The 13,944-nt window shown below is 34.3% G+C and overlaps 1 protein-coding gene across 4 annotated transcripts in view; it reads right to left on the bottom strand.

Moving 5' to 3' along the window:
• Positions 1 to 13,944, bottom strand: part of CDKL4 (cyclin dependent kinase like 4) — a 75,547-nt gene that overhangs the window by 59,805 nt on the left and 1,798 nt on the right. For all 4 annotated transcript variants that reach the window (XM_037807551.1, XM_037807549.1, XM_037807552.1 and 1 more), the window contains exon 2: positions 2,301 to 2,522. In XM_037807551.1, the coding sequence (XP_037663479.1) occupies positions 2,301 to 2,468 (168 nt within the window). In that variant the 5' untranslated portion in view covers positions 2,469 to 2,522. The remainder of the gene's footprint in view (positions 1 to 2,300; positions 2,523 to 13,944) is intronic.

Here is a 13,944-nt window from a genome sequence, read left to right as displayed (position 1 = left end):
AACCCATAACTAGTGTGACTGCCTAATTAGCCACACTGGGACAATGGGTGTAAGTCAGGACTATCCCAGACAAACTGGCACATATGGTCACCCTGACTATAGCTAGGATAACACAATTTAGCATATAAACCAGGGCACTTCTGAAGATGCATGTTAACCAGGAGGGACCTGGGACAATAGATACAGCCAGTACCATCCTGGGCAAAACAGAACATACAGCTGTTCCTACTTTTAACCCATTTTTCCTGTTATTTTTCCACAATAGGAGACAAATCAACTTTCCAAACCCTAAGCCATTAGCCAGAAAGACAAATAATGAGAGAGAACCCAGTGTTTTGTGTACAGTGGAAGCTCAACAACTAACAGCAGACCCAGTACAGAGTCTTAGGTCCAGGGCCTAATATCCCTCAGTATCTAAAAGTGTGTTTTGACCAAAATAATATCTACCCTGTGATTATATGCCTGCTGCTCAACAGTTTGAGAAAGGGGGATCCATTATACATTAAAAACATATCCAGAGCATCAAATCAATTTCCATGTGCTCTACTGCCTAAAAGGGCACAAAGGCCAAAAGTGGAGCAAACACTTCAAACTGGTAAGCCAGCTGCTGTGTGCTGTAGTAAAACCACGGGATGCACGTGAAACAGGATCCCAACCCAGGGAGTGAGGGGTTCACAGTTGCTATAGGTAGATGCAACATCAAGGGCAAGCCTCCCGCCTTTGGGTGGGTCAGCAATTTACATCTCCTTTGCCAATGAAATTAACTCAGCACCCTCCCTCCCACTCCAAACAAAAGCAGAAATAAAAATCAAACCAAAACCAAAATCCTGTGACTTGCTGAAAGTAAAACTGATAGTAAGGAGGGGGAAGCAAATAAAATTTAAATAACAGGAGTACGTGAGGAATAGACTGACCATGGAAGGAATATGTGCAGGGCATGCATGGGTCCAACATACTAAAAGCAGGTGAACATTCTGAGTCACCACCAGAGACCAAGCTGAGTTGAAACCTGGCTACTTGTTACCTAAAAGCTCATTCTCAAATTGCGGTACATGCAAACCAGGGGTCACTAACTGAGCATTAACTTTACTTGTAGACTTTGGTTGGGAGAAGGGGTAAAGCACTATTTTTATTGTAAAAAGCAACTCACTGCCCGTGTTGAGATTCGGCTAGTAGCTCAGCCCTGGGACCTATGCCAGGGCTGACCAGCTGGCCAAGAAGTAACATGAACCATTTTTAAAAAAAATCAGGATGGATGCATTCTTGAAAACTTGTTCATATCAAATTATATTTTAAACAAAGCACTGGAACTTATTGGTTGAGGAAACCTGCTGCAAATAACATTTTTAAAAGGAGAGATCATGTGATAACTATTGTCCCCCCTTTACAAACTGAATTTCTGGGGTTTTCTAAAAATAGGTTACACATATCAAAAGTAAAGGTGGATTGTGTGTTTGTCAGTCAAGTAAATCACAGGGTCTCATAACTCAAAGTGTGGTCCTTGAAGTGGCAGCTTCTGTACCATCTGGGAGCTTTAAGGAATGCAGATTCTCAGGCCCCACTCCAGATTCCAGACTCAGAACCTGCATTTCCACAAGATCTCCAGGAATTCCTGTGCACATTAAAGTCTGAGAAGCACTGCCCTTGGTCTCAGTTTCCTCTCTGATAAATAAGGGTGCTGGATGAGAAGCATCTCAAAGGTCTCTTATAGTTCTAAAACTAAGACTTTTTTAGGATAGGAAAAAATTTACCTTGAGAAGTTATGGATCTTACATGCCAAATTCTATTAGAGTAAACAATTATAACAAAAACCCTTGTGTAAAAAATGTACACATAGCTGAGGGTGATAATATGTTTAAGAACCAGCAAAGCGCAGCCAGGAACCAATTAATATCTCTGTCTACCAGGGCTCTGGGGCAGTCCTGTGGGGCCCCTGCTGGGCCGGGAGGTGCTCTTATTTGTTGGAGGGCTCTGAGGAGGGGCCAGGGCTGGGGTGGGCAGGAGGAAAACGCTGGGAGGGGGTTACTTAGAATAGTGAGTATTCAGCAATCAGAATGGAAGCACTTCAGTATTTTAACAATCTACAGCTGTACTCATATTATCAGCTGAACATCAGGGCAAAATTCAAAGTGATAATCAACTTATTTCCCAAAGTTGCTGCTACAAAGGAATTTAAATACAATGAAAAAATTATATACTACCTCAAAAGTCTTTGTCATTTTGACATTCATATTTCCCCCAATACCATGTTATTTATAATATATATATATTATAGATACTTATGTAGAAAGTTAACCTACCTTCAACATACGTATTTCTCTTAGTGCTATTTTCTTAACAACAGGATCATCTTCGGATTCCACAAATTTTTTAATAGCTACTACTTGTCCAGAGGTTTTGTTTCTGCATTTGAATACAACCCCATAAGACCCTTCTCCAATCTTGGCTAATTTTTCATACTTTTCCATTGTATTTGAAGTGACAAATTATTGTACTGATTGACTTGCAGAATGATGTTGCACCTGGAAAATAAAATTCATTCACCTTAAACAAGTTATAAAGGATGATGTTCTCTGTTTATTAAATAAAACCAATTACCCAAGGATGTCAATGGATTATTTCCATTGAATAATTAGAAAGTATACTTTTTAAAAATGCAATTTTATTGAGATACATTCATACATACAATCCAGCCAAAGTGTATAATCAATGGCTCACAGTATCATAACATAGTTGTGCCTTCATCACCACAATCAATTCTAGAACATTTTCATCACTCCAAAAAAACAAAAAACAGAAAAATCTCAAAACATCCCATTCCTTTATCCCCTCCCCCATTATTGACTTGTAGCTTTGGTGTGGTAAATTTGTTACTGTTTATGAAAGAATATTAGACTATTACCATTAACTCTAGTCCACAGTTTGCAATAGGTACATTTTCCCCCATATACCACTCTATTATTAACTCCTTGTAATAGTGACGTACATTTGTTCTAGTTCATGAAAGAACATTTTTGTATTTGTACTCTAAATCACAGTCATTGTCCACCACAGGATTCACTGTATTATACAGTCCCATATTTTATTCTTTAGCTTTCCTTCTAGTGATATAACATGACTCTAAACTTTCAACAACAATCACACAAATAATTCAGTGCTGTTAATTACACTCAGCATAATGTGCTACCATCACTTCTATCCATTTCCAAACATTTGAATTTAACCTGGTTAAAAATTTGAACATATTAAGCATCCTCTAAAAGTATGCTTTTGTTAGTAATACTTTTGTTTAGTTTAGTCCTGTGCAGTTCTTCCAGCTATCACAAAGATTTCATATAATATTTCTGTGTTTATCTCAGTTGAATTAAAAGAATTTGTGGAAAGGAACCTTATCCAATCTATTGTTTTCATTATCCTCAAGTAAATGATTAAAACATGATACTGTAAAATCTAGCTGAAGGAATATGCAATGACTAGAAAAAGTTGTGTAAAAAGACATGATGTATAGTGCAAGGTTTCCACCTGGTGGAAAGAAGAGAAAATATAGGCTGTTGAACAAAGCAGCCGTTAAAAACAGCATCAACAAAATCTTTTTAGGGCATTCTTTATTGTTCTTAGCTTTTATTTATATGGAGGAACAGATCCGTAGATTCTTAGCCCTCATAGAAATTAATGATAAAGAACAAAAAAGAATATATATTTTTCCAATTCTTCATGAATACTTTCATAACCATTATGGGTATATGTGCCGGTTTGGATGTTTAATGTCCCCCAAAATGCCATGTTCTTTAATGCAATCTTGTGGGGGCAGATGTATTATTGTTGATTAAGTTGAAAACCTTTGATTGAGTGTTTCCATGGAGATGTGACTCAATCAACCGTGAGTGAAATGTTTTATTGGATAATTTCCATGGAGATATGGACCCCGCCCATTCAGGGTGGCTCCTAATTAAATCACTGAAGTCCTATATAAGAAGCTCAAACAGAAGGAGCTCACTGCTGCAGCCTAGAGAGGAACATCCTGGGAGAAAGCCCTTTTGAAACCAGAACTCTGGTGTAGATGCCAGCCATGTGCCTTCCCAGCAAACAGGTTTTCTGGACACCAACTGGCCATCCTCCAGTGAAAGTACCTGATTGTTGATGCCTTACCTTGGACATTTTATGGCCTTAAGACTGTAACTGTGTAACCAAATAAACCCCCTTTATAAAAGCCAGTCCATTTCTGGTGTTTTGCATTCTGGCAGCATTAGCAAACTGGAACAGTATGGTTTGGTTTAATTTTTCTTGCCTCATGCATTTGTGAATTTTGTAGTGACTGGTTGATATGTTAAATGACCAATAAAACCAACATAATTAGATAAATCAGTCCAGAATTAAAAATAGAAAAGTTATCATTATTCTGAAAATTCCCACCCCCCCTTCACCCAGCTGAATCCTATTAATATAGTCTAATAATAATAGTAGCTAGTACTTAAATAACATTGTTCTAAGCAAATTTAGGTAATTTGTACTAATATTTTATGAAGTAGGCATTACTTTAGTCCCTTTATATAGATAAGAAAACTGAGGCACAATGAAGCCGGTCCAGAATTAGAACCCAGCAATTAGGCTCCAGAGATCACAATTTTAATCACTATACTACATCACCTCTCAGTTAACTCAAAAGAATGCACAATTCAAAGAACACTTTATCTAAGTCTTGGTATTAATAAAATGTCTAGTGAAAGAGTATGACCACTTTAAAATTTTCTCAAGTTTCAAATGAATACAATTTTTTTTTTACTTTGTTAATATCCAATCTTTTCCATCCATAGATTGTCTCAATATGGAAAGAAATCACCTATTCTTACTTGCCACCAGAAAAATATACAACCAGAAGAAGTATTTACCTGGTAAATGACCACTAACTTATTAGTTTACGATGAGAATTATTTTTTAGTGGATTCTATTCCCCTCCTATTAAAGGAAGAAAACTCAAAATGCATACTAAAGTAACATATGGATAACTGATTGCAGATTATGTTCTCAAAACCCAATTAACTATACTGTATTTTTTACAAAATTTAGATATAGGCATGCACACATTTGCCTTTATTTAGCCTAGGAATAGAGAAAAGAATGGAATAAAAGCCAGGTATTTGCTTTAGAAAGATACCAGTATAGAATATTATAGAGTTATGAATTTAAACTACTTGATAAGCACTAAGGCTACTGGGGAAAACTATGAAAATGCCAAAAGCTTAATTGTGAAGTTTTAGTCTATGTATTTTTCTTATTTTCCTCTAGGTAGATGATCTGGTGATCTACTAATCTATGCTTTTCCTTTTTAAAAAAAGATTCAGTGACTGATTCCTCAGATTAGATTTAACTCTCTCAATTCTCTCAATCACACCAACCAACTGCTGAATACAATAAAATAAGGTTCCCCAAAATAGCACTTAAACTGGTAACCTCTCAATATCATCTGCTTTCTAAAGTCCTTATATATTCATGGGAGATGAGTTTGAGTCTGCAGACTGAAGTTAGACCAAGGCAGAAATTCCACAAAGGAATTAATGGCTCTACTTCCAGCTTACTGGGATTCTACCAGAATTTTTAAAAGCAACAATTCCTAATCTTTTATATGAGGTTCAGACCAACTAGCCAACTTCTTGATGAACACCTCAACACAGATGGTCAGAATCATCTCAAAACTGGCATGTTCTAAACCAAATGCCCTATCTTTTTTCCTTATCATTTTCTCCTTCCCAAACTCCACACAAACCTGCTTCACATTACACCTGCATGTCTTCTAAAGACACACATAGTAAGGAACTTTGAGTAGTCAAAGAAAATGGCAGTTTCATAAATCAAATCTCTTTATACATCTTCCACAAAGCTACACAACTAGAAGGACATGTAGAAGCACAAAAATCCAACACCTTCTATATAACAAGAAGACAGAGAACTCTACAAACTGAAGTAGAAAAGTAAACCCCCAATTCTGGCAGAGACATCTCTTGACCTCCCATTCAAAGCCTGTAAAGAGAATAAAGATGGGGATTGGTGGGGCCTGGAAAAACTGTGAGGAAGAGAGAAGGAAAAAAAGAAGGGCCTAAGATAGTCTTAAAATCACTCCCCCAGAAGAGTAAATACAGCTCAAGTGCAAAAATATTGAAAGAGTCTCCTGTTAGGTCAGAGCACTGACTACAGGGAAAGGACTTAAAAGTACGTGGGGACTGAGGTGGCACCACTCCTGGGGAAGAGAAGGATAAGAGGGAAGGGTGAGGCACCCATTGGAGGCTGGTTAGTGAAGGGGAAAAGAAGCAAGAGGGATAAATTTAGGATCTTGGAAGACAAAAGAGAACCCCCAAATCAATGAACACACAAACCTCTCCCCTCCCCACTTAAAAGAAAAAAAAAAAAGGAAGGAAAGAAAGGAAAAGACACTGTCCATTGCAATGGTGACAAAAGAGGAATCGTCAAATAGGATTACTGTAAATTACTACAAACTAAATCCTGCCCAAGAAATAAAACAGAGGAAAGGAGTCCCATACAAAGCTATTCTAGGAAGAAAACAGAATGAAAATAAAAACATTTCAGTGGATGAAAATCGCTTCAAAAACACCTAACCATGAAGCAAAAGAAAAATAATACAACACTCCAGAATGATTCATATATACTTTAACAATCATTTGCAGATGTGAAAAGCCTCTTTGAATCAGAAATTGAAATAGTAGAGCCAGAGATGGACAAAAAATAACATAGGAAGAAATAAAATGACAACTGATTGAACTTTGGAAAGAAATGAAACAAAAAGACAAAATCACCTCAGAAATAAAGGTTAAATTACAAGGTCCCCAGAAAAGAGACTCAAATGAAAATTTAATAAAGGGTATTGAAGAAAGGCAAACAGGAATTAGAATAAAAACAAGGAAAAAAAGTAAGAGTTCAGAGAAAAGTACTTGAAATGGAAGACAGGAAAAGAAGATCCAACACATATCTAATTGGAGTCCCTGTAGAAGAAAACAAAACAATGGAACAGAACCAATGTTTGAAACTAAAATCCAGAAAATTTTCTGGAAATAAAATAAGACCTGAATATACAGCTTGAAAGGGCACACTAGGTAGTTGGGAAAATTGACACAGTATGATAAACTCTGGGACATATTAGAATAAACTGTCAAAGATAAAAAATCCTCATAGCCTTCTGTCAAAAAGACTAAATAATGTAAGCATAAGAGAACTAGGCTAATATCAGACTTATCAAGAGCAATGTACAATGCAAAGTAAAAATGCAGCAGCATTTTCTGCTTTAATTTTATTGTTTCCTTTCTTATGTTTTTTTCTTTGTTTATTTTGTTCTTTTCTAGCCTTTTGAATTAGGAATTTACTTCATTTATTTTACCTTTTATTTTTATTGATATAAGTGTTAAATTACAAAAGAATAAAGTGTTAAATTTCAAAAGAATAAAGTGTGAGCCAAAGATTCTCCACCTAGTCAAGCCTTCCTTCAAGTATCTAGACTAGAGATAAACAGTTTGAAATGTGTAAGAACTCAGGGAATGCTGTATTCAAGAGCCTTTCTTGAAAAATCTACTGGAGGAAGACATTTATCCAATAAGAGATGATTGGGTAAATTTCAGCACAAGGGTTGTGAACATTTAATATATTTAATTTAGGACTAAAACAAAGGTGAGGACAAGGGTGGAAGAATAATATTTAATGGTTATAAGCTCTGACACTGTAGAAAATAATGCAACTAAAAGTATGTAAAAAGAATGGTGAGGGAAAGAGGAAAGCAGAATAATTTAATTGATAATTCAATAGGCAATAAGCATAAGTAAAAAATAACATTAAAATACTGAAAAACAAGAGAGTATAAGGTTAAATTAAAACAAAACAAAACAAAACAACCAGGGAATATGAAAATTTTTTAGAAGTATGACTAGAAAAGTAACTATTTGAATGAAAATACAAACCTTCCTAAACACCAAAAGAAATTAAAAAAATAAGAAAATACAAATATAACATAATACACATAGTAATTACAACCTAAAAAAAACCATTAACAGCATAGAGACCGGTATCAATCATATAAAAAATCTGTGAATGGACATAACTCATTTATTAAAATAGAAAGATTTTCAGTATGTCTCACAAAACAAGATCCAACTATAGGCTATATATAACATCTAATGTGATTCAGAAAGGTTAAAAATAAGGAGATGGGTGAAGGTATACAGGACAAATGAAAACAATAAGAAAGCAGGTGTGTGATCCTGGTTTCAGACAATGTAGAATTAAAAAACAAGTATTAAATACAAAAAAGGGGGGTGGTTTTTAATGTTAAAAGATGTAACTCACAATGAAACTCTAGTAGTTTTGAATATCAATGCACAAATAAAACAGTAATTAACTCTATAAATTGATCTAAAATGCCAATAATTCCTAGTATGAGAGACAGATATAAACAGTGAGGAGGGGCAAGTTCGGAGGTAAACACTTATATCAATAAAAATAAAAGGTAAAATAAATGAAGTAAATTCCTCATTCAAAAGGCTAGAAAAGAACAAAATAAACAAACAAACAAAAAAAAAAGGAAATAATAAAATTAAAGCAGAAAATAATAAAGTAGAGGATATAAAAATAGATATAATCAATAAATTAAAATCCTGGTTCTTTGAAACACTTAAAATAAATCATTAGCTAACTTAGAGAAAGAAAAAAATATGCAAAATAAGAAATAAGAGGGAATAACCCTTAAAACAAACAAACAAAAAAATTTGCTGGCATCTATGAAAACCTAGATGAAATGAGTAATTTCTTAGAAAAATAGTTTACCAAATCAACCCCATTAGAGATTGAGAATTTAGACTGATTTCTGTATAAGAAATAGAGAAAGTTACTTAAAAAAAAAAAAAAAAGTTTCCACAGAAAAGCACCAGGGTTTTTTTTGACTGTGGTAAGGTAAAGAGGTAGGTAAATCATATTCCAAAAACACAAGTAAAAGACTGGGAAAAACTATCAAAAGCAATTATTTTGGAGCTCTGGAAATCAACCAAAGGCAAAAAACAAATTTAAAAGTGTTTATTTATGATAAGCTGTTAGAATTCCACTTAAAAACAGTAGCAGTCTGAGGCCTTCATGGCCCTAACCCTCCAGCACCACACTGGTAGCCCAGCTTAGTGGGTGCAGCAGTATTTTCAGTGTGGACTAGCCATGGAAACCAGCAGCCTTATGCCCAGAGGTGGTAGTCTTGATATGGTTCAGAGGCCAAAAATCTGAGACAACATTGTAAGTAAAATTACAAATTCAGTAAGAAACAAATGGGGGAAAAACTACTGCTTTGGTAGCCCAAAGTTACTGTCCCAGTTGGGGTCAATAGTAGACCAACCAACAATTTACGGGAAGATCCTGAAACAGGACACCATAGAAGGGCTCGATTAGCCTTGCAAACACATTTCTGGTTAACTGAGAAACTACGGGCATGCACAGCTGGACCCAAGGAGGCCTGGAGAAAAGTTAAAGCTAAGGCAGACTTAAGAACTGACTGAACTTTGAATGAGCTCCTCAAGCCACACATTGATCCACTGGTAGAGGGTGGAAGATTTTTGGGCTGAGGTGTTTGAGACCAACTGCTGCTCCAGTCATTAGTGCATACAGACACAGTGGTGAACCCTAGAAAGTGAGGCTAAAACGTAAAATAAGAAACTCAACAGAGATACCAGCAGCCACATATCTGGGGGGAAGATTCCAGAACACAGGTTGTAAAAACAAAAACTCACATATAAAATCCTCAGGGGAGAAAAGCAGAATCCAGGGTTGCTACAATATATTATCTAAAATGTCCATTTTATTTTTTTGTTGTTATGCTAACATATTTAACATACAAGGTGCCATTTTAACCATTTTAAGTGTACAATTTAGTGGCAAAATGTCTAGTTTTCAGTAACAACAAAAAATTATGAGACCAGCTATGAAAAAGGAAAGTGTGACCCATAATCAGGAAAGAAAAAGGAGTCAATAGAAATGGACTCTGAGTGGACACAGATTTTGGATTTAGTTGACAAGGACTTCAAAACAGCAATTATAAGTATGTTCAAATAATTAAAACAAACTATATTTAAAGAATTAAAGGAAATACCATGACAATGACTCAATAAATAAGAAATTTCAACAGAAAAACAGAAACTATAAGCAAAGAACCAAATGGAAATGCTAGAATCAAAAATATAACTGAACTGAAAACTTTACTAGATGGGCTCGACAGCTGACTTGAGGTATTAAAAGAAAGAATCAGTAAATTTAAAGATAGAATAGAAAATAACCAATATGAAGCAGAGAGGGAAAAAAAAAAAAATGAAGATGCATGAGCCTGAGAGACCCGGGGACAAAATCAATAGTATAAATAAATGAATAATGAGTTCCCTAAAAGAGGGGAGTGAGACAAAGGAGCAGAAAAAATGCATCAAGAAATAATGGTCAAAAACTTTCCAAATTTGATGAAAAAACCCATTAACCTTAAGAGCCGAGACACTCAACAAACCTCAAGTAGGATAAACACAAAGAGATCCATACCTACATACATCATAATCAAATTGATGAAAAGACAAAAAGGGAAACTTGAAAGCAGCAAGAGAGAAATGAATCACATTCAGGAGAACAACAATATGCTTAATGACTGACTTCTCACTAAAAAAATAATAGGAAAATGAAAAAATGAAAATTAGTTCTTAAAAAATTACCAAAATCAGAAATGAAAGAGGAACCCGCTTCTATCCTACAGAAATTAAAAAAAAAAATTATAAGGAAATAATATGAACCACTCTTTCCTACCAAATTAGACAACCTGGTTGGACAAATGCCTATAAAGACTCAAAATTCCAAAAACTGATTCAAGAAGAAATAGAAAATCCGATTACATTCATAAAAAGTAAAGAAACTGAATTAGAAATTAAAAATCTATCCACAAAGAAAAGCCAGGCTTTGATGGCTTTACTGGTGAATGTTTAATGAAGAAACAATACCAATAACATAAACTTCAGAAAATAGAAGAGGAGGAGGGAACATTTTCCAACTCATTTTATGAGGCCAGAATTAATACCCTGAAACAAAAGAAATCACAAGAAAACTACAGATCACTATTTTCATGAACACAGATCCAAAAATCTGTAACAAAATAATCAGCAAACCAAATCCAGAAACACATAAAAAAGGATTATACCCCATGACTATATGGGATTTATTTCAGGATGCAAGGTTGTTTAGTATCTGAAAATCAATAATGTAAAACCCCGTTTTAGTAGACTAAAGGACAAAAACCACATGATCATCTCAACTGATGCAGAAAGACTACCTGACAAAACCCAATACCCATTCATAAAAGATCCACAAAATGAGATTCATAGAAACCTCAACAAACTAGGAATAGAAGGGAACTTCCTCAAACTGATTAAGGGCATTTATGAAAAACCTACAGCTAACATCATGTTTAATGGTGAAAGACTGAAAGATCTCCCCCTTAGATCAGGAAAAAGAGATTCGTGTTCAGTACATTTAATTTAACATTGTATTAGAAGTTCTAGTCAGTGCGATAAAGCAAGAAATATAAATTAAAGATTGTAAATGAAAAGTAAAACTGCCTTTATTTGGAGATGGCTTGATATTGTATTTAGAAAATCGTTAATGACCCTATATAAAAAAAAAAAACCCTACAAGAACTAATAAACAAGTCTGCAACATAGTAGGATACAAGACCAATATACAATAATAAATTGTATTTTTATATACTGGCAACAGATAATTTGAAAATGAAATTAATAACTCAATTCCATTCACAATACATAAAAAGAATAAAGCACTTAGGAATAAATTTAACAAGTGAAGTATAAGACCTGTACAATAAAAATTACAAAACACTGGAGAGAATTTAAAGAAGATAGAGATAAAAGGAGAAAAGTGTCATGTTCATGGATCGGAAAACTCAGTAAGATGTTAACTCTCCACAAGTTCATCTATGGGTTCAACTCAGTTCCTAAAAATCCCAATGGGCTTTTTTTTTTTTGGCAGAAATTAACAAGTTGAACATAAAATTTATTTAGAAATGCAAAGGACTTAGAAGAGCCTAAATAACGTTGAAAAAGAAGGACAAACTTGGAGGACTGATTCTATCTGATATCAAATTTTACTATAAAGTTACATTAAATCAAAAGAATGGTATCAGTATAAAGATAGACATAAATATCAATGGAAAAGAATAGAATCAAGAAATGAAGCCTTTTATTTTTGGTCTATTGACTTTTGATAAAGTTTCCAAGGTAATTCAATGAGGAAGAACAGTCTTTTCAACAACTGATGTGGGGAAAACTGGATATCATATGCAAAACAAACAAACAAACAAACAAAAAAACCCCACAAAAACTTAGACTGCCACATACAAAAATAATCTAAAAATGAATCACTGACCTAAATGTAAGAGAAAACATAAGAGAAAAAAATCTTTAGGACCTTCAGGCAAGCAAAGATTTCTTAGATATGACTCCAAAAGCATGACCCATAAAAGGAAAAAACTGACAAACTGGAATTTATCATAATTAAAATCTTTTGCTCTTCTGAAGAAAATTGCTCCATTAAGAAAATGAAAGATAAGCTGCAGACTGAGGAAAAATATAGCAAATCATATATCTGATCAAGGATTTGTATATGAAATATACACCGCACTCTTACAACTTAATAACAGGAAGACAAACAACCCCATTAAAAAATAGGCAGAAGAAGTGAGTAGACATTTCACCAAAAAAGATATCAAATGTCTAATATGCACATGTACAGATGCTACTTGTCATCAGGGAAATGCAAATTAAAACTATTATAAGAATCCACTAGAATGGCTAAAATCTATCTAAAAAACTGACAATATCAAGTGTTGATAAGGATGTGTAGAACCTGGAACTCTGGTGGAGATATAAAATGGCACAGTCACTTTGGAAAACTGTTTGGCACTGCCTTAAAAGTTAAACATAAATTTAACACAAAAGTTAAACATAAACATAAGCAGCAGTTCTACTCCAAGGTATCTGTCAAGGAGAATAAAAACAAATACATCTACACAAAGACATGTATGCAAATACTCATAGTAGCATTATACATAAAAGCCCCAAACAGAAAATAATCCAAATATCCATCAACTGCTGAATGGATAAACAAAATGTGGAATGCCCATGCAATGTAATACTATTCAGGAATAAAAACGAATGGGGTACTGATATACAGTATAATGTGGGTGAACATAAAATAACATAATGCAAAGTGAAAGAAGCCAGAAACAAAAAAACTACATATTTTATGATTTCATTTACATGAAATTTTTAGAAAAGGCAAATGATAAAACAAATGGAGCAAAATGTAAACAATTCATGAATTTAGATATATCTCTGTACTATTCTTGCAAGTTTGAAATTATAATATAAAAAAAAGTTTTTAAAAACTCAGATATTTTAAAAAACCCAGATAAGACTAAGTTTCTTATCTCACTTTTCTTCTTCACATCTACTTCCATTATACCAAAAAGGTCTTTCTCTAACATCAATATAATTAGTTATTGTCCTTCCTTAAAAATGTTTTATGGCTTCTAAAGCCACAGAATAAAGTTCAAACTCTACTATGATATTTATAGCCCTTTATACCCTGGCCTCAGTTTACCTTTCCAGTATTGCTTCCTCATTTTCTTCCTCAAACGCTTGTAGGTCTCTAAGTCTCTGCTCACACTACTGCCTGCAATGTTTGACCCCGAACTTCTTTCTCTTTTAGTTCAACTCAAATGTCTTTTCTGCTTAGTGTTCCCCAATTCCCAAAGTCAGGCTCTTTCTCTGCAAACACGCTGTGATGAAAACAACCTTTCCACACTCCTTTTTTAAACATTATTTATCACACTGGCTTGCATTATTAACCCATTGGCTGGCA

This window comes from Choloepus didactylus, chromosome 17 (assembly GCF_015220235.1).
Source record: "Choloepus didactylus isolate mChoDid1 chromosome 17, mChoDid1.pri, whole genome shotgun sequence".
Taxonomy (NCBI): Eukaryota; Metazoa; Chordata; class Mammalia; order Pilosa; family Megalonychidae; genus Choloepus; species Choloepus didactylus.
The sequence above is the reverse complement of the archived record's forward strand: the minus strand, read 5'-3'. Positions and strand labels throughout refer to the sequence as shown.